Source organism: Orcinus orca, chromosome 16 (assembly GCF_937001465.1).
Source record: "Orcinus orca chromosome 16, mOrcOrc1.1, whole genome shotgun sequence".
Classification (NCBI taxonomy): domain Eukaryota; kingdom Metazoa; phylum Chordata; class Mammalia; order Artiodactyla; family Delphinidae; genus Orcinus; species Orcinus orca.
Window position 1 is genome coordinate 84,089,413 of NC_064574.1, and position 22,154 is coordinate 84,111,566.

The 22,154-nt window shown below is 55.8% G+C and overlaps 1 protein-coding gene across 3 annotated transcripts in view; it reads left to right on the plus strand.

Annotated features, from left to right (window-relative positions):
- Positions 1 to 4,765: 4,765 nt before the first annotated feature.
- The window catches only part of FBXL18 (F-box and leucine rich repeat protein 18), a 45,514-nt gene continuing 28,125 nt past the window's right edge, over positions 4,766 to 22,154 (plus strand). For 2 of the 3 annotated variants that reach the window (XM_033426637.2, XM_004268957.4), the window contains exons 1-3: positions 4,766 to 5,008; positions 10,890 to 11,105; positions 14,682 to 16,225. In XM_033426637.2, the coding sequence (XP_033282528.1) occupies positions 4,991 to 5,008; positions 10,890 to 11,105; positions 14,682 to 16,225 (1,778 nt within the window). In that variant the 5' untranslated portion in view covers positions 4,766 to 4,990. The other variant, XM_033426640.2, reaches the window with a different exon arrangement.

A 22,154-nucleotide genomic window follows, 5' to 3' on the forward strand; every position in this document is an offset into this window, starting at 1 on the left:
CTGGGCTGATCATCTGGGCTAAGCCAGAGGGTGCTGCATTACCTGCCGCCTTCCTCTCAGCACCCAACTTACAGATTAGGAAACTGAGGCTCAGGGAGGACAGGTGCGCTGGCCCCAGGTTACCCATCTTGTAAGTGAGGAAGCTGGAATTTGACCCTAATACCTGTGAAGCCCAACAGGGCAACGGGCCAGGAGAGGCAAGGTTCAGCCCAACACAACCGTCCTCTTGTTTTACAGAACTTCGGCTTCTCCACTCTGACCCTGAGCCACCTCAGCCCTGGGCCAGGAGGCTCCTTGCTTTCTCAGGTGGCTGGCTCCCCCGTGAGGCCGCTCTGACCGCCTGAGGTTCACCTTCTTAAGCAGCTGAAACGTCTCTCGCTGGAAGGTCGCTCCTCTGTGAAGCACCTCCTGCCTGGAGGCAACTGCACCCTAACAGGTGCCCTGAGGGGAGGGGAGTCTTGGTAAGTGCGGGGGCTCAGAACCCTGCGTCGTTCCCTTCATCCTGACGTGTCTTCCTGGATCCCAGCAGTGAGGACACAGGGAGGATGCTCGGATGCTCGTGGTGGCACTGTTGCAGGCCGGTCATCTTCTTTGGGGGGACCTGGGGCTGTGAGGCAGCGCTGAGGGGCCAGTGGCAGGATTGGAACTCACCCTCTAGCCTGGAATCACCCAAGGGACTCGGGATCATTCAGGGCCACGGTTGGCGCCTTCATTCACACATTCACCTTATTCATCATTCAACTTACATTTCAAGCGGCCACGCAGTTCTAGAGGGAGGGGGTTCAGCAGTAGTATTGCGACATTGTCCCTGCCCTCATAGGGCTGCCAGTCTTTTTTTTTTTTTTTCCCCACTGCATCACATGGCTTGTGGGATTTTAGTTCTCCAACTAGGATCCAATCTGGGCCCTCGGCAGTAAAAACGCAGAGCCCTAACCACTGGACTGCCCGGGGCTTCCCAGGGCTTCCCGTCTTGCTGCACTGTCCCCTAGGGGGCCACGAGCCACACATGGCTGTTTATATTTATGTTAATTACAATTAAGAATTCAGTTCTTCAGTTGCACAAGTCACATTTCAAGTGCCCATTGGACAGCACAGGTAAGGAACATTCTCAACCTTGTAGAAAATTCTAGTGGATGGCACCAGACTGGTGGGAGGACAGATGTGGACCAAAAACTCATACTGATGGCTCTTAATTATCCACTGGGATAAATGCCTTCAAGAAATACTTGGAGGAATGGTGACAGAGAATAATGGAACAGTGACCTGGTCAGGAGGAGGGGAAGGTTTTCTGTGGACGGGATGTTGAGAAATGAGTCAGAGTTGGGCTGAGAGCCACCTGACAGAGGCAACAGCACAGGCAAAGGCAGAGGGAGCGCCTTCAGGAGTGAGCAGGTCAGATGTACATATTTCAAAAGTAATAAAATTTAATTTTTAGAGCAGTTTTAGGTTCACAGCAAAATTGAGAGGAAGGTACTGAGATTTCCCATACATCCCCGGCTTGCATAACCTCCTCCACCATCAACATCCCCACTAGAGCCTGAGAGCAGAGTAGAGTGGTACATGTGTTACCGCTGATGAAACCTACATTGACACGTGGTATCACCTGTAATTTACCTTGGAGCTCACCCTTGGTGTTTACATTATACGGGTTTGGACAGGGATCCACCATTACAGTATCATACAGAGCAGTTTCACTGCCCTGAAAATCCTCTGTGCTCTGCCCATTCCTCCCTGGCCTGGTCTCCCTGAGTCCTGGCAACCGCTGACCTTCTTATTATCTCCATAATTTTTGCCTTTTCCAGAATGTCATGTAGTTGGGATCATACAGTCTGTAGCCTTTTCAGATTGGCTTCTTTCACTTAGTAATATGCATTTAAGTTTCCTCCATGTCTTTTTTAAAAAATTAATTTATTTTTTATTATTTTTAAATTTTTATTTATTTACTTACTTATTTTTGGCTGCGTTGGGTCTTCGTTGCTGCTCGCAGGCTTTCTCTAGTTGCAGCGAGCGGGGGCTGCTCTTCGTCGCAGTACGCGTGCTTCTCATTGCGGTGGCTTCTCGCTGCAGAACGTGGGCTCTAGGCACACGGGCTTCAGTAGTTGTGGCTCGTGGGCTGTAGAGCGCAGGCTCAGTAGTTGTGGCGCACAGGCTTAGTTGCTCCACAGCATGTGGGATCTTCCTGGACTGGGGCTTGAACCTGTGTCCCCTGCGTTGGCAGGGAGATTCTTACCACTGTGCCAACAGGGAAGTCCCTCCTCCATGTCTTTTCATGGCTTGATAGCCCATTTCTTTATAGTGTTGACTGCTATTCCACGGTTCAGATGGACTACAGTTCATTTATCCATTCACCTACACTTCTCGGTGGACGCTGTGAGGAAGTGTCACCGAAACCTGGAAAGGCTTGTGACAGAGTGAGAGCAGTGAGGCACTGGGGCTGACTCCCCAGCCCCACACTCAGTGATTTCCAACTCAAATGTTCCTCAGAATTGGGGATGCCCGGGACATGTGAGACTCCTTCCTCATTAGAAAGAGTAAGAGTGGTAGAGGTTACAGCTTCTGTGTATTGAATAAACTCCTCTCTGCTGGACAGTACCTGCATAATCTCATTTCATCAATAATCGATTTGACAAATGTTGATCAAGGGTCTGCTGCAGCCATGCCCTGTTCTAGTGGGGGAGGGAAAATAAACACATGTGCCACAATGAGAGACATACCTGATTATGGCTTATAGGGGAAGGAAAGGAAGGGGTCAGGGAGTCAGGAGAACCTGGGCCTCTGTGAAACCCCCAGATGCCAGCCTGAGTCAGAGTTGGGCTTCATTGTTGAGGTTTTGATAGTAAACAAAAAATAGTGGAAACCCCATTAACACGTGTTTGCCTCAAGTGGCTCCTAGCCTTTGACCTAACCATGAGCTGTGCCTGTTCCCATGGTGGTCCGCCCACAGTTGGAGCCACCAGAGTTCTCTGGACACAAACTGGCTCAACCTGGTGAGGTGGGAGGGAAATGAGGCCCAGGGAGAGTTTGATATGAAGCTTGATGTACTGGGTTGAATAGTGTCCCCCAAAGATTCAGGTTCACCTGGAATCTCAGAATGTGACCTTATTTGGAAACAAGATCTTTGCAGATGTCATTAGTTAAGATGAGGTCATACTGGCCTAGGGTGGATCTTAAATTCATCATGACTGGTGTCTTTATAAGAAGAGGAGCGGGAATTCCCTGGCAGTCCAGTGGTTAGGACTCAGTGCTTTAACTGCTGTGGGCCCAGGGTTCAGTCCCTGGTTGGGGAAGTAAGATCCCATAAGCCCCAGCGGCGTGGCCAAAAAAAAAAAAAAAAGAGGAGAGGAGAGGATACACACACGTGCAAAAGGTGAAGATGGCCCCAGAGGCAGAACTTGGAGTATGTGGCCACAAGCCAAGGAATTCCAAGCATTGCTGGCAACCTCCACAACCTCAAAGAATCAAGGAAGAGGGCTTCCCTGGTGGCACAGTGGTTAAGAATCTGCCTGCCAACGCAGGGTACGCGGGTTCGAGCCCTGGTCCGGGAAGACCCTACATGCTGAGGAGCAACTAAGCCTGTGCACCCCAACTACTGAGCCTGCGCTCTACAGCCCGCGAGCCACAACTACTGAGCCCTTGCACCACAACTACTGAAGCCCATGAGCCACAACTACTGAAGCCCACGTGCCTAGGGCCCCTGCTCTGCAACAAGAGAAGTCACCGCAATAAGCCTGTGCACCGCAACGAGAGTAGCCCCTGCTCACCGCAACTAGAGAAAGCCCGTGCACAGCGACAAAGACCCAACACAGCCAAAAATAAATAAATAAAATAAATAAATTTTAAAAATATGTAAAAAAAAATCAAGGAAGGATTCTTCCCTTGAGTCTTTGGTGGGAGCATGGCCCAGTCAACATCTTCTTCTTCTTTTTTTTTTTTTTTAATAAATTTAGTTAGCTTTAGCTGCGTTGGGTCTCCATTGCTGCGCAGGGGTTTTCTCTAGTTGCGGAGAGCTGGGGCTGCTTCTCATTGCGGTGGACGGGCTCTAGGCATGTGGGCTTCAGTAGTTGCAGCTCGCGGGCTCTAGAGCGCAGGCTCAGCACTCGTGGCGCACGGACTTAGTTGCTCCGCGGGCATGTGGGATCTTCCTGGACCAGGGCTCAAACCCGTGTTCCCTGCGTTGGCAGGCGGATTCCCAATCACTGCGCCACCAGGGAAGCCTCAACATCTTCATTTCTGACTTCTGGTATTCACATCCAGTTCTTTCTTCCCCACAAATTTTTATTAGTAAATGATTTATAAACGCAAAAGGTTACAGGTGAGAGCATATCATCCATACATTAATTTACCCAGAAAATATTTATTCAGCGCCCATGTCAGGGAGCTTTCTAGGTACAGGGCGTTTACAGTTTATTGGGGAGGACAGGAAAAAAAAAAAAAAGGTACAGTAGATCAGATAGTGCAAAGAGTTATGGAGAAAAATAACAGAGGATAAGGTTATTTGTTAGGTTAGGTGTGTGTTTGCGAGGATGGGGAGGGGGTGATGCTATTTTCTGCAAGGGGGTCAGGGACCGGCTCTCTGACAGGTGGTTTCTGAACATTGCAGGCACTGGGACCGGCAAATGCAAAGGCCTAGAGTCAGGAGAGTGCTGGGCCGGCAAGAGAGGGCCTGTGTGGCTGGAAAGGGGCGTGCAGAGAGCAGAGGAGCGGGACATGACTTCGGAGAACAAGTGCGGCCCCCCGGCCAGAATGCCCGCGCTCTACCCAGCCCTCCCGGGTCCTTGGCTGCGCGCCGCACCCAACATGGTGGCCGCGCGGGACTCGCCCGCGAGATAGCGGAAGTGCGTATCGGCGGGCGCCGGAAGTAGAGAGCGGCCCGCCCCTGCCCCGGGTCTCTGTGGAGCCTCTGACGCGCCGGCTTTGAGCATCCCTGGCCAGCCAGGCGGGAGGCCCCGGAGCTGTGGCTCCGGCGGCAGCGGCTCGTCCCGCCCTCGACATGGCCAGCATCGGAGAGGTACGGCAGGCGCCTGTCTCTACTCTCCTCCCTGCCCGGCGGCTTTGGTCCCGCTCGGTCCTCCCCACCCCGACTCCGGTTTCCCTGCGTCCTTTCCGTCTCGCTCCCTTTCCCGTTCCATCCTTCCCGTCCTGACCTCGGCTGGCTCTCAGCTTCCCATCCTGACCGCCGCCGCGGCCCTCACTCCGACCCTGGCGTCGGCCTGGCTTGGTCCTTCCTGCCCCGACCCTGGCCTTGGCCTCGCCCCGTCCTTCCCATCCCTGCTCTGGCCTTGCTACTTGCCCCTTGCCCCTTGCCCCTTACCCCATCCCCCCTCCTTGACCCATCCCGCCCCCTAGGACCTTATCCTGTATCCGAGGGCATAAGCTCTCTCAACTTTCGGTTTTCCATCCGTTTGCCGGTCCCGCATTCCTGATCGGCAGACTTCACCCCCTCTCCCGTCTTCCCCAGAGTTTCCAGCCCCTCTAGGTCTCCCAGGCCCTCTTCCCATGCCCCTGTGCCTTGGCTCAGCCCTTGGAGCTCTGAGACGTTCCTCCTCCCTGCCCACTTCCCTTCCCATCCCATCCCATCCCATCCTGTGTCGCTGAACGTTCGGTTTCAGTCCAGCCCACTTTCCTCTGAGCCTGCTTGTTGTGTGACTTGGGGGGTGGTGGAAGAAAATCCATTTCACCTGGGAGACTTGTGACTCACCCAGAATTTCTTCCCCAGTGCTCCACAAATCTGGGTCCGACGGAGAAACCCACCGAGTTCCTGTAATGGGGTGCAGGGTATTTTCTCTGTAGACCAGGAAATGGGGGATCCGGACAGTGACTAGGGTCTTTCCTTTTGTTGATTCCCAGCTACCTGTTTGTGTACCTGTGTGCACCTGTATTTATACCTGTGGTCCGGGACTCAGACCGTCGAGCGTATTCCCTAAGCCTTGCGGGCTTGCTCGTGCTCCGGCTAGCAGGAGCGGGTTCGGCAGGAGTGCGTGGGAGGCGGCTGGGGTTGCCGACAGCTGTTCTTCATTGGAAGCGGATTTGGCTCGGAAGTGGCCCCTTGATTGAGGGGGAAGGTGTGGGGCCCACCTGTTCGCTGGTAGTAGGATTGAAGGGCCAGAGAGTACCAGCTCCCCCAGGAAGAATCCTGGGGTTATAGCCTGGCTGTGTTAGCAGATTCCCGTTAGTCGCGTGTGCTTGGGCGGGGGGGCTGTCTGGCACCTTGGTCTTACGGGGTCCTGGCGCAAAGGCCCCTCTGTTCCTTGAATCAGATGTCGGGACCCTGCCCAGTGAGGCCTCTTGGCCCATCGTGAGGGTCTTTTGGCTTGAGAGGAGAGAGGGAGACTCTTGCTCTATCCTGGACATGATCAAGGTCCCTTTCTCTGGGACGGTCTAATTATTTAAAAATTTTTTTAATTTTTTATAGATTTATTTTTTAATTTTTGGTTGTGTTGGGTCTTTGTTGCTGCATGTGGCCTTTTCTCTAGTTGCGGTTACCGGGGGCTACTCTTCGTTGTGGTGCACGGGCTTCTCATTGTGGTGGCTTCTCTTGTTGCGGAGCACGGGCTCTAGGCGTGCGGTCTTCAGTAGTTGTGACACACAGGCTCAGTGGGTGTGGCTCGCGGGCTCTAGAGTGCAGGCTCAGTAGTTGTGGCACACAGGCTCAGTGGGTGTGGCTCGAGGGCTCTAGAACGCAGGCTCAGTAGTTGTGGCGCACGGGCTTAGTGGCTCCACGGCATGTGGGATCTTCCCAGACCAGGGCTTGAACCCGTGTCCCTTGCATTGGCAGGTGGATTTTTAACCTCTGTGCCACCAGGGAAGTCCCTGGGACAGTCTAATTATTGATTGATTGATTGACTGAGATACAGTTAACATACTGTAACATTTACACTTTTATTTTATTTTATTTTTTTCAGTTTTTTAAAATTTTTGGCTGCACCGTGTGGTATGCAGGATCTTAGTTCCTTGACCAGGGATCGAACCCACGCCCCTGGCAATGAATGGAAGCACGAAGTCATAACCACTGGGCTCCCAGGGAGGTCCCAAAGTTTACTTTTAAAGTGTATAATGCAGTGGTTTTAAAATATATTCACGAGGTTGTGCCACCATCCCCTCTCTGATTTCAGAGTGGGGGGGTCTAATTTTGAGGGTCCTTGCTGGGCTTAAAATGCAGATGTCTAGGACTGCTCCCTGAGTTTCTGAGGAGTCGGGCTCTGCGTTTTTAATAGCTCTTCAAAAGATTCTGAAGCCGTGGTTTGTTGACACCCAGTTCAATGGCTCTTTCCCTTGGGCATTAGAAAGTGATCCCTGTTCAGGAGCCATTCCTGGCCTAGGGAGGAGACGGGCAAGCAACAAACCAGTACAGTTCACCTGATGAGGCTGGAGGCTGGAGGGCGGCGGGGAGGGTAAGCTGCGGCGGCAGTGGAGGAGAAGGTGAGTTAAATGTGTCTGGGGGATGCTGGAAGGGCTTCCTGGGGACGGAGCCTTTGAGCTGAAGTTCCGTGGCACGTTGGGTGGAGGGGGCAGCTTGTGCAAAGGCTTGGAGGCCTGAGTGCCCTGGGACAGGGGACATTCCAGAAAATGCCAACTGGAGAAGCAGAGGCTTAAGAAGAGGGGCAATGTGAGAAGCATCCCTCAGGTCACTCCTGTGATCAAAAAAACCAAAAACAAAAGTAAAATGTAGGGCTTCCCTGGTGGCGCGGTGGTTGAGGGTCTGCCTGCTGGTGCAGGGGACGCGGGTTCATGCCCTGGTCCGGGAAGATCCCACGTGCCGCGGAGCGGCTGGGCCCGTGGGCCATGGCCGCTGGGCCTACGCGTCCGGAACCTGTGTTCTACAATGGGAGAGGCCACAACGGTGAGAGGCCCGCGTACCGCAAAAAAAAAAAAAAAAAGTAAAATGTAAAATTCCACACACTTGCAAAAGGATGTTGTAATGAACTTCCCTCTATGTACTCATTGCCCATTTTTTTTCTATTTCTTTTTTAAAAAAATCATTATTTATTTTATTTATTTATTTTTGGCTGCATCGTGTCTTTGTTGCTGTGCACCGGCTTTCTCTAGTTGTGGTGAGCGGGGGCTACTCACACACCCCCGCTCGGAGGTGAAGAAGCTCGGAGGCCTCCTCCTTCCCTTCTGGTGGCGGCCCCCTATTTGCTGTTACCTCTGCAGAATTCGCTGCCTTTCCTGAGGGGAAGGTACACGGACTTAGAAATGAAGCCTCCATTCCAGGGAAAAGACTCAACTGTTGCAAACCCAGCACGACTGGGCCTCCCAGGCTTGGCGGTCGGGAGACCGGGGCGAGGGGTGGGGGAACCAATCTGACCTGCTGCCCGGGCGGCTGCTCCTCTCGTCCAGGCCTGCTGCCCTGAACGCCTGTCCCAGGACAGGGGGTGCTGGCCTAAGGACAGCACTGGGGCACAGCATGTGGAGAAGGTGATCGCGTCGGGGGTGCTGAGACTGGACGGAGGAAGCTGCAGCTCACCTCCTGTTTTGTTTTGTTTTTTTTAATTCATGTAATTTCTAGGTGGTTTTGAGAGAAATTCAGTATTCCATACTGTAACTGGAAATGATATGATGCTGGAGTTTCTGGGAGTGTCTTGCCCTGTGTTCTCTTTGCTCTGCAGTGGCGTTCTTACTTTGATAAATCCGCGAATTGGGCATCAGAAGGGGTCAGCCTCAGGCTGCTCAGTGGAATTCAGGCCCAGCTCTTCCCACTTGTGCCCAGGAGCCCTGTATACCAAGCTTGCCTGATAAGGATTGCCCCTGGCCCAGCCTCTCTCTCAGGAGATAGAGTCCCTAGGTCTAGGATGTGGCCTGGGAAGCTGATTTTTTAACAGGTGTCTGGGATGATCCCAGATGATTGCGTCTGGGAAATTTGTCAGGAAAGTCACGTATGGTTCAAAACACTAGACCCCAGGATACAGTGACCCGGGGCAGCTATGGAGCTGGGTCTGATGGCTGCCTTCTGCCCCTGTAAAGGTGGGAGGAGGGAGACAGGATTGAGGGCACTTCGGAAGGAAGGAGGGAAGGGAAGGCAAGTCTGGCTACTGCCTCTCAGGAAGAAGGGTGAGTGGGAGGGGCCGATGCTGTTGAAAGGGTGGGCAGTAATCCGGGAAACCTTTCCCGTCCTGGCAAGGGCTCGGCCAGATGCAGAGGCTGGAGGGGTGTCGCAGTCATAGCTCCCGGGAAACCCCTGGTGCCTGTGTGGGGTGTGCAGACAGGCCCTTCCTCCCTGGACTTAACGGTTGCCATGGCAGCAGCAGGGCTTTCCAAGCCTGGAGGCTTCCATCCATGCAAATATGTATGGAAAAAGAGGGAGGACAGAGGAGGCGGGGCTCGTAGACAGAATCACTGGAAAAGGCAGTAGAAATAGTTCTGGGTGCTCTCCCTCCTGGGAGTTTCAGAGAGGCACCCCGTCAGTGAGGACGTTTAAGGCAGGAGGGGCCCTTCAGGAGGTGTTGGGAAGATACAGGGATTCCTGCCCACCATGGGCTTTTCTTAGAGCATCCCAGTTCCTTTGGCCTTGATTTGGGGATTTCACGGCACACTGACATAGGTCTATCCCCTCTTTGTCTTGGTTGTACAGGCACTGGTCAGTAAGATGGGAAGCCCACATTAGGGCAGAAAACCTTCTGTAGATATTTGCAAAAGCAGAATGAAACAGTAAGATGAGTGGACATCTTACTGGAAATACCAACATGGATTTCTTTCTTTTTTTTTTTCTTTTATTTATTTTATTTTTGGCTGTGTTGGGTCTTCATTGCTGCACGCGGGCTTCCTCTAGTTACGGTGAGCGGGGGCTACTCTTTGTTGCGGTGCGCAGGCTTCTCGTTGTGGTGGCTTCTTTTGTTGCAGAGCACAGTCTCTAGGTGCGGGGGCTTCAGTAGTTGTGGCTCGCGGGCTCTAGAGCGCAGGCTCAGTAGCTGTGGTGCACGGACTTAGTTGCTCCGTGGTATGTGAAATCTTCCCGGACCAGGGCTCGAACCCGTGTCCCCTGCACTGGCAGGCAGATTCTCAACCATTGCGCCACCAGGGAAGCCCCCAACGTGGATTTCTAACCAGGAAGTCTGATAAGTGGAGAGAAGTTGTGCCGTTCCTATTGTTTGTTACGAATCTTGAGATTTAAAAATGTTATTGGTCTGGTAGGTGCTGTTTCTTATTTATTAGGGCCTCATAGTTTCATTTTCTCATTTGCATCCAGCGCTGTCCTGAAGAGCTGATACACGTATCATACACATAATGGTAACTCATTACCCATCAGAGCAACCCTGGAGGTGAAGGCACCGTTGTTATTGGTGAAGACCAATTATCATTGTTTCTTGATGGAATTCACCAGCCCAAGGATGTTTTAATACAGCCTGCCATTAGGGGCAGAGCAGGTGGGGGCAGAACAGCAGCTTTTACAAATGGACAGCCTCGCCGATGGTCATGAGTTGAGTTGGAAACCTGCCAGACTTGTCTGGAGACCTTCAGTAGGAAAAATCTCTCTTAAATTTCGAATCTGTTACTTTTTTTTTGTGGTACGCGGGCCTCTCACTGTTGTGGCCTCTCCCGTTGTGGAGCACAGGCTCCGGACGCGCAGGCTCAGCGGCCGTGGCTCACGGGCCCAGCTGCTCCGCGGCATGTGGGATCCCCCCGGACCGGGGCACGAACCCGTGTCCCCTGCATCGGCAGGCGGACTCTCAACCACTGCGCCACCAGGGAAGCCCTCAAATCTGTCACTTTTGAAGGGCGATCCTGGTGTGCAGATTGAAAGGGGCTTTCGGAGAATGTTGGGGACACTTTTATCTGCAGTTAAGGTTTTTGGTAACAGCCTCTTCTTCCCCATGGACTGTGGTGAAGGCTTCCCTTGCCTGAGGGCCACCCTGGGGGATCCCGTGGAATTTGATGCCCCTTGTTTTCAGGACGCATCCAGCGCCGGCGATGTGCCCCCTGCAGCAGCCGCGGCGGCAGATGGTGCCCACCTCCTGGGCTTCTCGGACGAGATCCTCCTGCACATCCTGAGCCACGTCCCCAGCATAGACTTGATTCTGAACGTCCGGCGCACCTGCCGGAAGCTCGCAGCACTGTGCCTGGACAAGAGCCTCACCCACACGGTGCTGCTGCAGAAGGACTATGAGGTGAGGGGCTTGGGGGTGGCGCTTGGCATGCTGGGGGCAGAGATGGGGAACAACCGAGGTGCCCGACTGAGGCCCCGCACAGCCTGGCAGTGGTGGGGCACTTGCAGGGATGATATGGCAAAAGCCAGGGGCCCAAAAGTGCAGGTAGTGTGCCATCTGGGCCAGAGCACAGGTAGAGCAGGCGCTCTTCTGGAAGGGTCTTGGGCCTTGGCACTGGGCCAGGAGGGAGACTGACTTCCTGGTAGGTACCCAGGAGTGGACGTGCGTCAGTGTTGGGCTTTCCTGTGGAGTTAAGCACAGTTGGAGGCACCACCTCTCCCCACCAGTGGCATCCGAGAGTTCTGGTTGCTCTGCATCCTCGCCAACACTTGGTGGTGTCAGTCTCTTCAGTTTAGCCATTGTGATGCGTGGGAGGTGGTACCTCGTTGTAGTTTTAACTTGTATTCTTTGGTGGAGGATGCTGTCGATTATGCTTTCTTCAGGTGCGTGGGCCATTTGTATATCTTCTCAGAAGTGTCTGTGCAAGGCTTTTGCCCATTCATTATTGTCTATCTTTTTCTTAGTGAGTTTTGGGAGTTCCATATATATTCTGGTACAAGTCCTTTGTGGGGTGTGTTGTGAATATTTTCTCTTATAGTCTGTGGCTTGCCGTTTCATTTTAATTAATAGTGTCTTTTGAAGAGCATAAGTTTTTAATTTTGGTGAGGTCCAATTTATTGAATTTTTGAGTTCATGCTCTTTGTATTCCGTTGAAGAAATCTTTGTGAAACCTGAGGCCATGAAGATTTTCTCCTATGTTGTCTTTCTTCTTTTTAACTTTTTAGAAAATTTTAATTTATTTTTTTGGCTGTGTTGGGTCTTTGTTGCTGCACGCGGGCTTTTCTCTAGTTGCGGCGAGCAGGGGCTACTCTTCATTGTGGTGCACAGGCTTCTCTTGTTGCGGAGCACAGGCTCTAGGCGCGTGGGCTTCAGTAGTTGTGGCACGTAGGCTAATAGTTGTGGCTTGCGGGCTTAGTTGCTCCGCGGCATGTGGGATCTTCCCAGACCAGGGCTCGAACCCGTGTCCTCTGCACTGGCAGGTGGATTCCTAACCACTGCGCCACCAGGGAAGCCCCTCTATCTATTTTTTTAATAGGGTTGTTTCTTTGCTATTGAGTTGTATGAGTTCTCTGTGCATTTCGGATATTAACCCCTTATCAGATATATGATTTGCAGTATCTTTTCCCATTTAATAGGCTGCCTTTCATTTTGTTGCTGGTTCCCTCTGCTGTGCAGAAACTGCTCAGGTGATGCAGTTCCTCTTGTTTCTTTTTGCTTCTATTGTTTTTGGTGTCAGATTTCAAAAAATCATCACTAAGACTGATGTCAAGGAGCTTATTACTACTTATATTTTCTTCTAGGAGCTTTATGGTTCCTGGTCTTACGTTCAAGTGTTTAATCCATTTTGGGTTAATTTTGGTGTATGGTGTAGATAGTGGTCCAGTTTCATTCTTTTGCCTGTGGCTGTCCAGTATTCCCAGCACCCTTCTATGTTGTCTTATAGAAGTTTATAGGTTTAGCTCTTATGGCAGGTCTGTGATCCTTTTGTGTTCATCTCCACATATGCCGTGAGGTCAGGGTGAGGCTCACTGTTCTGCACACAGCTATTCACGCCTTCCACCACTACTTACTGAAAAGATTATCCTGTCCTCGCCGAATTGCCTGCAACCTGGAAAATCAGTTGATGACCTATTTTAAAGATAAACAGAGGCCTTGCTCTTAACTCAAATTTTAGGGGACTTGGAGGGGCTCCTACTGCTGTTGCTGGCTGGGCAGTGATGCCTTTGAAACCCAGAATGAGGTCCCTTAGAGCTCAGTCTCTTTCTGTGAGAGCACTGTGCTCCTCCCTGATGGAGAGCTGAACTTACTCCCCAAAGCGCTGAGGTCAGGCTTCCTGCCCACGAGGGTTCTTTACTGTAGAGGAAGGGCAGGTGCACAGTCTGTCTGGAGCGTTTAGAATGTGTGTCCTTCGTCTGCACAGTTCTGTGTGTGTGCATTTGCTGTAGAGAAGTGATCATGTGCACAAGCCTTGTGTACATGGATGCTGTGTTGTCTGAAGGCCTTGGTGGCCACTGGGCCCCCGACTGGACATACTGTGGCTCCCTAGGCCGTCCAGGCCAGGTTTTTGAGGAGCATATAATGATATGAAAGTGCACGTGACGTAAAGGAAAGTGACAGCGAAAGAACGCTTCCAGGGCGTGATTCCACTATGTGATTTCAAAAAACCCCACCTAACAGAAAACTTCCCATCCTAACCACTTTTTTTTTTTTTTTGGATATGTTAGGTCTTCGTTGCTGTGTGCAGGCTTCTCATTGCAGTGGCTTCTCTTGTTGCGGAGCACAGGCTATAGGTGCTCAGGCTTCAGTAGTTGTGGCACGTGGGCTCAGTAGTTGTGGCGCACGGGCTTAGTTGCTCCATGGCATGTGGGATCTTCCCGGACCAGGGCTCTAACCTGTGTCCTCTGCACTGGCAAGCGGATTCCTAACCACTGCACCACCAGGGAAGTCCTCTAACCACTTTTTTTTTTTTTTTTTTTTTTTTTTGTCGTACGCGGGCCTGTCACTGTTGTGGCCTCTCCGGTTGCGGAGCACAGGCTCCGGACACTCAGGCTCAGCGGCCATGGCTCACGGGCCCAGCCGCTCCGCGGCATGTGGGATCTTCCCGGACCAGGGCACGAACCCGTGTCCCCTGCATCGGCAGGCGGACTCTCAACCACTGCGCCACCAGGGAAGCCCCCCTAACCACTTTTAAGTGTACCATTTCGTTAGCCCTAAGTACATTCACAGTGTTACGCAACCATCATCACTCTTTCCGAAACTTTCTCATCGCCTTAAACAGAAACTCTGGAGCTATTAAGCAATAGCTCCCATGTCCCCTTTGCCCAGGCCTCTGGTAACCTCTGTTCTACTTTCTCTTCCTGGTTTTGCCTGTTCTGGATCTTTCATATAAGTGATCATACAACATGTGATCTTTATGACTGGCTTCTTTGGGCATCATGTCCTCAAGGTTCACTCATGCTGTAGCAGCGTCAGGATCTCATTCCTCTCCATGCCGAGTAGAATTCCACTGCATGGATGGACCCCATTGCCTTTACCTGTTCATCCGTTGATGGACGGCTGGGTTGTTGCCGCCTTCCGGTTGTTGTGAACAGTTCTCCGTGGACATGGGTGTGCAGGAGCCTGAGTCCCCGCTTTCAGTCCCCTTTGGGTGTACACCTGGCTGTGGAACTGTGGGTCACGTGGTAACTCTGTTTGGCTTTCGGAGGAGCCACCAGACTTTTCCACAGGGGCTGCCCCATTTTCCGTTCCCGCCTGGCTGAGGCTCCTGACTGTCGGTGGAAGGTAAGCATGCGGGGGGGGGGGGGGGGGGCGAGGCGCCAGCCCTGCCCTCATTGCCCCTCCTCAGCTGGAGCGGGGCCTCTGCTGCTCCCCCCGTGGCTCCCTGACTGTCACGGTGGAGAGCGCGGTCTGGGGGGCGAGGGTGGAGGAGACGCCGGTGCCTGCAACCCCTCTCTCCCCCCCTCCGCCCACCCACAGGCCAGCGAGGACAAGGTGAAGCAGCTGGTGACGGAGATCGGCTGGGAGATCCAGCAGCTCAGCATGGCCGGCTGCTACTGGCTGTCGGGCAGCACGGTGGAGCACGTGGCCCGCTGCCGCGGCCTGGTGAAGGTGAACCTCTCGGGCTGCCACCTGACCTCCCTGCGCCTCTCCAAGGTTCTGTCGGCCCTGCAGCGCCTGCGCTCCCTGGCCATTGACGTGAGCCCCGGCTTCGACGCCAGCCAGCTGAGCGGTGAGTGCAAGGCCACGCTGAGCCGTGTGCGGGAGCTCAAGCAGACGCTGTACACGCCCTCGTACGGCGTGGTGCCCTGCTGTACCAGCCTCGAGAAGCTGCTGCTGTACTTCGAGATCCTGGACCGCACGCGCGAGGGCGCCGTGCTCTCGGGCCAGCTCATGGTGGGCCAGAGCAACGTGCCGCGCTATCAGCACCTGCGTGTCTTCTACGCCCGCCTGGCCCCCGGCTACATCAACCAGGAGGTGGTGCGCCTTTACCTGGCTGTGCTCAGCGACCGCACGCCCGAGAACCTGCACGCCTTCCTCATCTCCGTGCCCGGCAGCTTTGCTGAGAGCGGGGCCACCAAGAACCTCCTGGAGTCCATGGCCCGCAACGTGGCGCTGGACGCGCTGCAGCTGCCCAAGTCCTGGCTCAACGGCTCGGCCCTCCTCCAGCACATGAAGTTCAGCAGCCCCTTCTACTTCAGCTTCAGCCGCTGTGCCCTGTCCGGCGGCCACCTGATCCGGCGCGTCATCGACGGCGGCAGGGACCTCCGGAGCCTGGCTGGCCTGAACCTCAGCGGCTGTGCGCACTGCCTGGCGCCCGACTCCCTGCTGCGCAAGGCAGAGGACGACATCGATAGTGGCATCCTGGAGACGCTGGTGGCAGCCTGCGGCAACCTGCGACACCTCAACCTCTCGGCTGCCCACCACCACAGCCCCGAGGGCCCCGGCCGGCACCTGTGCCAGCTGCTGGCACGGCTCTGCCACCTGCGCTCCCTGTCGCTGCCCGTCTGCGCCGTCGCTGACTCGGCGCCACGGGCCGACCGCGCGCCCGTCCAGCCTGCCACGCACGCTGTGCCCCGCGGCTTCGGCAAGAAGGTCCGCATCGGCGTGCCGTCCGGCCCCGACCCTTTCTCCGGGCAGGCGGGCCCCCTGCCGTCCTCTGTGTTCTGGTCGCTGCTGAAGAGCGTGCCCTTCCTGGACCGCCTCGAGCTGATTGGGTCCAACTTCTCGTCTGCCATGCCGCGCAACGAGCCCGCCATCCGCAACTCGCTCCCCCCCTGCGGCCGGGCACAGAGCGTGGGGGACTCGGAGGTGGCCGCCATCGGCCAGCTGGCCTTCCTGAGGCACCTGACGCTGGCCCAGCTGCCCAGCATCCTGACAGGCTCCGGGCTGGTCAGCATCGGCGTCCAGTGCCAGCAGCTCCAGTCCCTGTCCCTGGCCCACCTGGGCACGATGGGCAAGGTGGCCTACACTTCGGCCCTCGCGGACATGCTGAAGCACTGCAAGCGGCTGAAGGACCTCAGGTGAGGGCACCCGGCCGCCCCGCCGCGCCTCTGCCGGCCCCGTGGGGAGGCCGGAGGGGCGCACGGCCTTCTGCTCGGCAGTGTTGGCGTACCCGCCGCGCGCCTGCCGAGGCGAGCGGGGTGCAGGCCTGTCCTTCAGGGTCTGAGGGTCTTGGGGGGGTGCTGACAAGGGACCGTGCGCAGTGGTGGGGCTCGGGGGGCGCGGGGGCTCGGGAAGCGGCAGTTGGCGGTGCCCAGGGAGGGTGTGCAGGAGGCAGTGCCGCCCGAGCCTGGCACGTCGTCCTCGTTGCCTGGGCTCTAGGACGCTGCTGCGTACTTGATCTTATTAGTCCTCGTGCCCGTCCCACGAGGTGGACGCTGTTCTTGCCAGATAATGGAGCTGGTAAGTGGGGGGCCGGGAGTGGAGCCTAGCTTTGCGACTCTCGAAGGATGAGTCGGGGTTAGCCAGGAGGTGCAGGCGCAAGGCTTTCTGGGAAAGAAGGCAGCGTGTGTAGAAGCCCCAGAGGCTTACGAACAAGCAGCGCGCTCCGAAGCCAGATGATTCTGCTCGGGGGCACGGGGGCATCGGTGAGGCGAAGGTGCTGAAGGACTTCGGCCCGCAGAGGGAGGGGTCAGGTTCCAGCTTGGAGACGTCCCTCTGGCCTCCCACCTGGACTGGAGGGGCCAGGCGGGGGAGGGGAGATGGAGAGGCGGGCTCAGAAGGGCGCTGCACACTGTTGAGATGTGGCGGTGCCCGGAGCAGGACGGCCGGGCTGACCTGAGGGGCCGCCCCTGGAGAGTGCGGGGGGGTGGGACCCACGGACCTCGGCAGGGCTCCCCCCACCCAGGCAGTTGTCGGAGGGCCACTGGCGATTTCCTGGGCCCCGAAGCGGAGTGATCCCCGGCGACTCGTGCTGTAGAGTGAAGGCTGTTCTCGTGAGGGCCCAGCATTTAGACGGCCAGCCTTTGTTAACCTGAGCCGGATTTGAAAATGTCTACAGATCTGATCTTGAAAAACTGCAGTTTCCTAAACGTCGTGGTGGCCTCAGGCCTCAGCTCTGAGAGGGCTTCGGGTGGGGTAGGGAGTGGCCGCTGGGCTTGGTCTCCATGAGGCTGGAGCTGGTGGGGCAGCCGGGTGAGGGCGGCATTGGGGCACGGGGATGCGCGCGTGTCGTCATCGCCGCACCAGTGAGCACTCGCTGTGTGTCTTCGCTGCGGGCCGGGCACCAGGCTGGGGGCTCTGTGGCGCTGTCTGGCTTGATCTCCTCACTAGGCCCTTCGTCGTTCCTGCTTCATGGAGCGGCAGCGGACGCCTGAGGGAGGAGCTGAGGTCCGCCCGGGTCATCGAAGTCCAGTGCTCGACCTGGGCCCCCGAGCCACACAAAATGGAGACAAGCGTGTCCTTTTCGGACCTCCACTCTCCCCGTAGAAGGCAGGAAATGAACCGGATTTGAGGTGGAGCTTTGCTGCCCCAGCCCTGGAGCCTCCCAGAGCTTCTCTGCCAGGCTGCCTGCCACCCCCAGGGCAACACACGCTGCGGGCCCCCTGCCCAGTCCCTGCCAGCGTGAGGGCTGCGGCCCGGGGTCCAAGCCTGGCCTCCCACGTGGCTTGGCCCCCTCCTGCCCTGTGGGGCGGGGCGCCACCTGTGAGTGAGTGGGGAGGGGCCCTGGCCACAGCCCCTGCCCCTCGCCCTTCACAGGGTGAGCCTGGCTGCCATCTCAGACGATGCTGCCCCTCTTGCCCAGATCGCTCTCAGCTCCGTCCCTTTTCACTGGTTCATCTCCATCCAGTGCCTCCTCCCACCTTGTCCCCTCCTGTGCCTTCACTGTCACATCAGTGGCCTTTCCAGAAGGACTGTTGTGAAGTGAGTGGTCAGTGGGCCATGCGTAACTTGAAGCTGCAGGTGGACCACAAAATACATCCAACAAACGAAAAACCACCAGGTCTGCTGTCCTGTTACCCTGTTGGATTCTCGTGATCAGGAATTGAATGTCCCTTAGTTCGGGGAGCCTGAGGGAGCATTTGAGTTCTAATTTAACTAAACTCAGAACCAGAGAGTATTTCTGGATCTGTCATTTTTGTCCTCAGTGTTTTGGCTTTCTTGCTACCCTCTTAAACCTGGCGCCTTTTCTAACCACGCTGTGGTCAAACCACGTGCTCGTTATTGAGGAGTGTTTGATCAATAGAGAAATCAGTGAAAGTAAAATAAACTTATACATTCACGTAGTTTAAAAAGTCACAGGGCAAAAAAAAAAAAAAAAAGTCACAGGGCTTCCCTGGTGGTCCAGTGGTTAAGACTCCACGCTTCCACTGCAGGGGGTGCGGGTTCAATCCCTGGTTGAGGAACTAAGATCCCATGTGCCTGCGCGATGCGGCCAAAAAAATAAAAATAAGATAAAATAAAAAGTCACAGTGCTTCAAGGCAGGTAATGAAAACTGGCCTTCTCTCTCCAACATCCTTTCTGCCTCAGGTCCACAGTGTCATATTTTAAAATTAATTAATTAATTAATTTTGGCTGCGTTGGGTCTTCATTGCTGTGTACAGGCTTTCTTTCTAGTTGCGGTGAGCGGGGGCTACTCTTCGTCGCGGTGTGCGGGCTTCTCATTGCGGTGGCTTCTCTTGTTGCGGAGCACGGGCTCTAAGCACGCAGGCTTCAGTAGTTGTGGCACGCGGGCTCAGTAGTTGTGGCTCGCGGGCTCTAGAGCGCAAGCTCAGTAGTTGTGACACATGGGCTTAGTTGCTCCACGGCATGTGAGATCTTCCCGGACCAGGGCTCAAACCCGTGTCCCCTGCACTGGCAGGCGGATTCTTAACCACTGCGCCACCAGGGAAGTCCCACAGTGTCATATCAAATGTCTGCTGCCTGCATGGCCACCTGGAGACGGCAGGTGCTCCCAGCTCACCCGGGCTGCTGGATTCCCTGCACGAGGCCTGTGCTTGGCCCCTTCAGGGCTGCTCTGCCTGGAGGAGTGAGGAGTGGGCGTGGTGTCCAAGCTGGTCCCATGTCCCTGCATCTCCTCGTCCAGGAGATAGACCCTAGCCTTGGGTGGAGGCAGGCAGGACCCACGGCAGGGGCCTTAGAGTCAGAAGGCCTGGGTGGACCTTGGGCTGTCTGTGCCCAGGACCTTGTTCAGTAAAGTGGGGCTGTTCAGACCAAAGGGATTCATCCTTATAAGACACTTAGAACAGGACTTGGCACTTATAATACACGTTATGGTTCTTCATCCATTCAGCAAATACATGAGCATCTCTTATGCCAGGCACTGTTCCAGGCACCCAGGACACTGAACAGAACAAAGATCCTTGTCCTCGGGGAGCTTACGTTTTAGTGGGGAAAACAGACCAACAGTCAACGTAAAGGAAGCGTACGGTATGTTAGACGGTAACAGACGCCGGGGAGGAGAAGCAGAGCAGGGCGAGGGATGCCTGGGTGCAGGGATGGCATTTGGGGTACATTTCATGAAGGAGGTGAGCTTTGAGCAGAGAACCCAGGGAGGTGAGTTAGAAAGCAGAACCTGGGGGAAGAGTGCTCCGGGCCAGGCAGGTAGAGTCACATCAGCCGGTACGGTATCCACGGCCCACAGGGTGACTTACGTTTACATGAACTAAAATGAGATGAAACCAAGCATCGAGTTCCTTGGTGGCATCAGCCGTGTCTCAGGTGCTTAGTAACCACGTGTGCTGGTGGCCACTGTGCTGGACAGAGCACATACAGACACTCCCCTCTGCCCAGAAGGTTCTGTTGGACAGAGCTGAGAGCGCAGGGCCCGAGATGGGTGTGCCAGGGTCTCAGGAGCCAGAATGGAAGCAGGGCAGGTCTCGCTGCTGTGCCGCAAGTGGCCTGGGGGCAGCGGCAGGGCCACCGTCAGGGGCACGTCAGACATGCAGGGAGCAGCCAGGCGAGAACGGGGGTTGGGGCATGGCCAGAAATAGCCAGCTTCTGACTTCACGGGGAATCTGCTGATTGATTGGGTGCATGGGATGGGTGCTGAGGCTAGGGGGGTCCAGGCGGTGCCAGGGCTTCTGGCCTGAGCCGTTGAGCTGACGTGGCTGCCACGTGGCTGAGAGAGGAAGGCAGGGGTGAGGCTGCACACGTGTGGGTTGGAGAAGCCTGGACGCCCCCCGGCCCTCCCCCCCAACCCCCAGAGAGGAGGACCGTCCCCCAGGTCCCCCAGCTGGCGCTTGCACTGCAGAGACCGCCCAACAGGATCTGGTCAGGAGGATGAGGACTTGGTAGGAGCTGTCGGGGAGAGGAGGTGGGGGTGGGGATGTTCTGGAAGCTGAAGGGAGAGACTGCCCTTTAGGCTGCTGCAGACTGGCTGCCCCCATTGGCTTGTATTTGTACGTCCGCCACGTGCTCTCCCCGTGCTTACAGGTCTTTGACGTTTTAACAACCTTGGGAGTGTCGATATTATTGTCCCATTTTGCAGATGAGGAAAGTGGGGCCCAGAAGGTTAATGAACTTGCTCAGGAGACACGGCTGGTCTGTGGGCAGCTGGGAGCGGGTCCTGTCTCGTAGGGTCGCTGGATGTCAAATGGGGTAACCTGGTGTTTAGTGGTCACCAAGTGACTTCTGGGGCCTCGGACGTGATCCCTGTGGCCCAGACCTTCCCCCGGGGCAGGGCCGTGTGAGCAGTGTGGGTTTTGTGGGCCGACCTGAGGACCTGACCGCCTCTCATAATGGACTTTCTGTGCGCGCGGCTGCTGAGCCCACACCTCATCGGAGCTGGGTACTGCCTGTTCGGAACAAACACCAGTTTCTAGAACTTGGCCAAATGGCCCCGTTCCTCTGGATTCCTGCCTTCTGTGGCAAGCGGAGCCCGGGGGGATGGAGGGAAAGGAGCAGATGGTGCCTGCCTGTCACACCGCTCCCAGGGCGGCCTCCCGGACAGCTTCCGCACTTCCCTGGTTGGCCTCCGCCGTCCCCACCAGCGAGGTCTGTGAGCTGCAGCTCTTTGCCAGCTGGGGCCAGGGCCGCTCCTGCCGGAACACGTCGTCCCGCTGGGGCCTCACAGGCTCTGGATTTGTGGTGTACCTCGCCAGCGGGAGGATGCCAAGCTGGGCAGAGCAGGGCACCTGGTGAAGCCCTGCCTGGTGGAGAGGGGAAGGGAGAACGTCACCCTGAGTCACCCTGGGCTGCCCCTGACCTTGGAACTGGGGCGGCGTCTGGGCGTAAGCGAGAGGGCTTCTTGGAGCCAGGCCCTGGAGGCTATGGCAGGGCAACCCTCCAGGCCTGGGCGCTGCTCGGAGGGGGGCCTGAGAGGTGGACAGGCAGATGAGGGGCGGCCCGAGCGCCGGTCTGTGCCCACAGAGCCTCTCGGAGAGCAAGCATCGGAGGCCAGACCCTTTGAGGTCGGAAGCCTGAGGCCCGCCCCCCAGGGCGAAGCCAGTCACAGAGGCGCCCCTCTTCCTCTGCCCTGAGCAAAGACACTGCCCGTCCCTCGAGTCAGGTTAGCTCTGCCAGCCCACTGCCCGGAGGAGCGGGGCACGGTGTGGATGTGCCAGCCTCGCCCGCCCCACGAGGCCTGCCCGCCCTGAGCACCCGTGACGGGGGCTTCCTTCAGGGGGAGGAATCTGGAGTGGCTGGCAGGCCGAAAAATAGGTTCAAAAGCGTGTAGTACGCAGCTCCCTCTCTCTCTCCCCTCTGTCTGCTTGAGATCCCCAGCAGGTAGCGCAGACCCGCATCGCCACCTAGTGACCGAGGTGCCGCAGGCCTGTCCTTCCCGCCGCCCGCGGTCCAGCTTCCTCACTGCTGCAGGGACGACTCGTGGGTCAGGGCTTTTCTCCCCCCTCCAGTTTTCGCACTTCCAGATCTGCACAGTATGCTTACCTTAGGATCTTTTAAAAAGATAGAACCAAATAATATGTTCAGACATTTTCTTAAGAGACATAAGCTTCTTGGAACATTCACACCCGTGGGCGAGATGCACTTGCTTACTCTATGGGCCC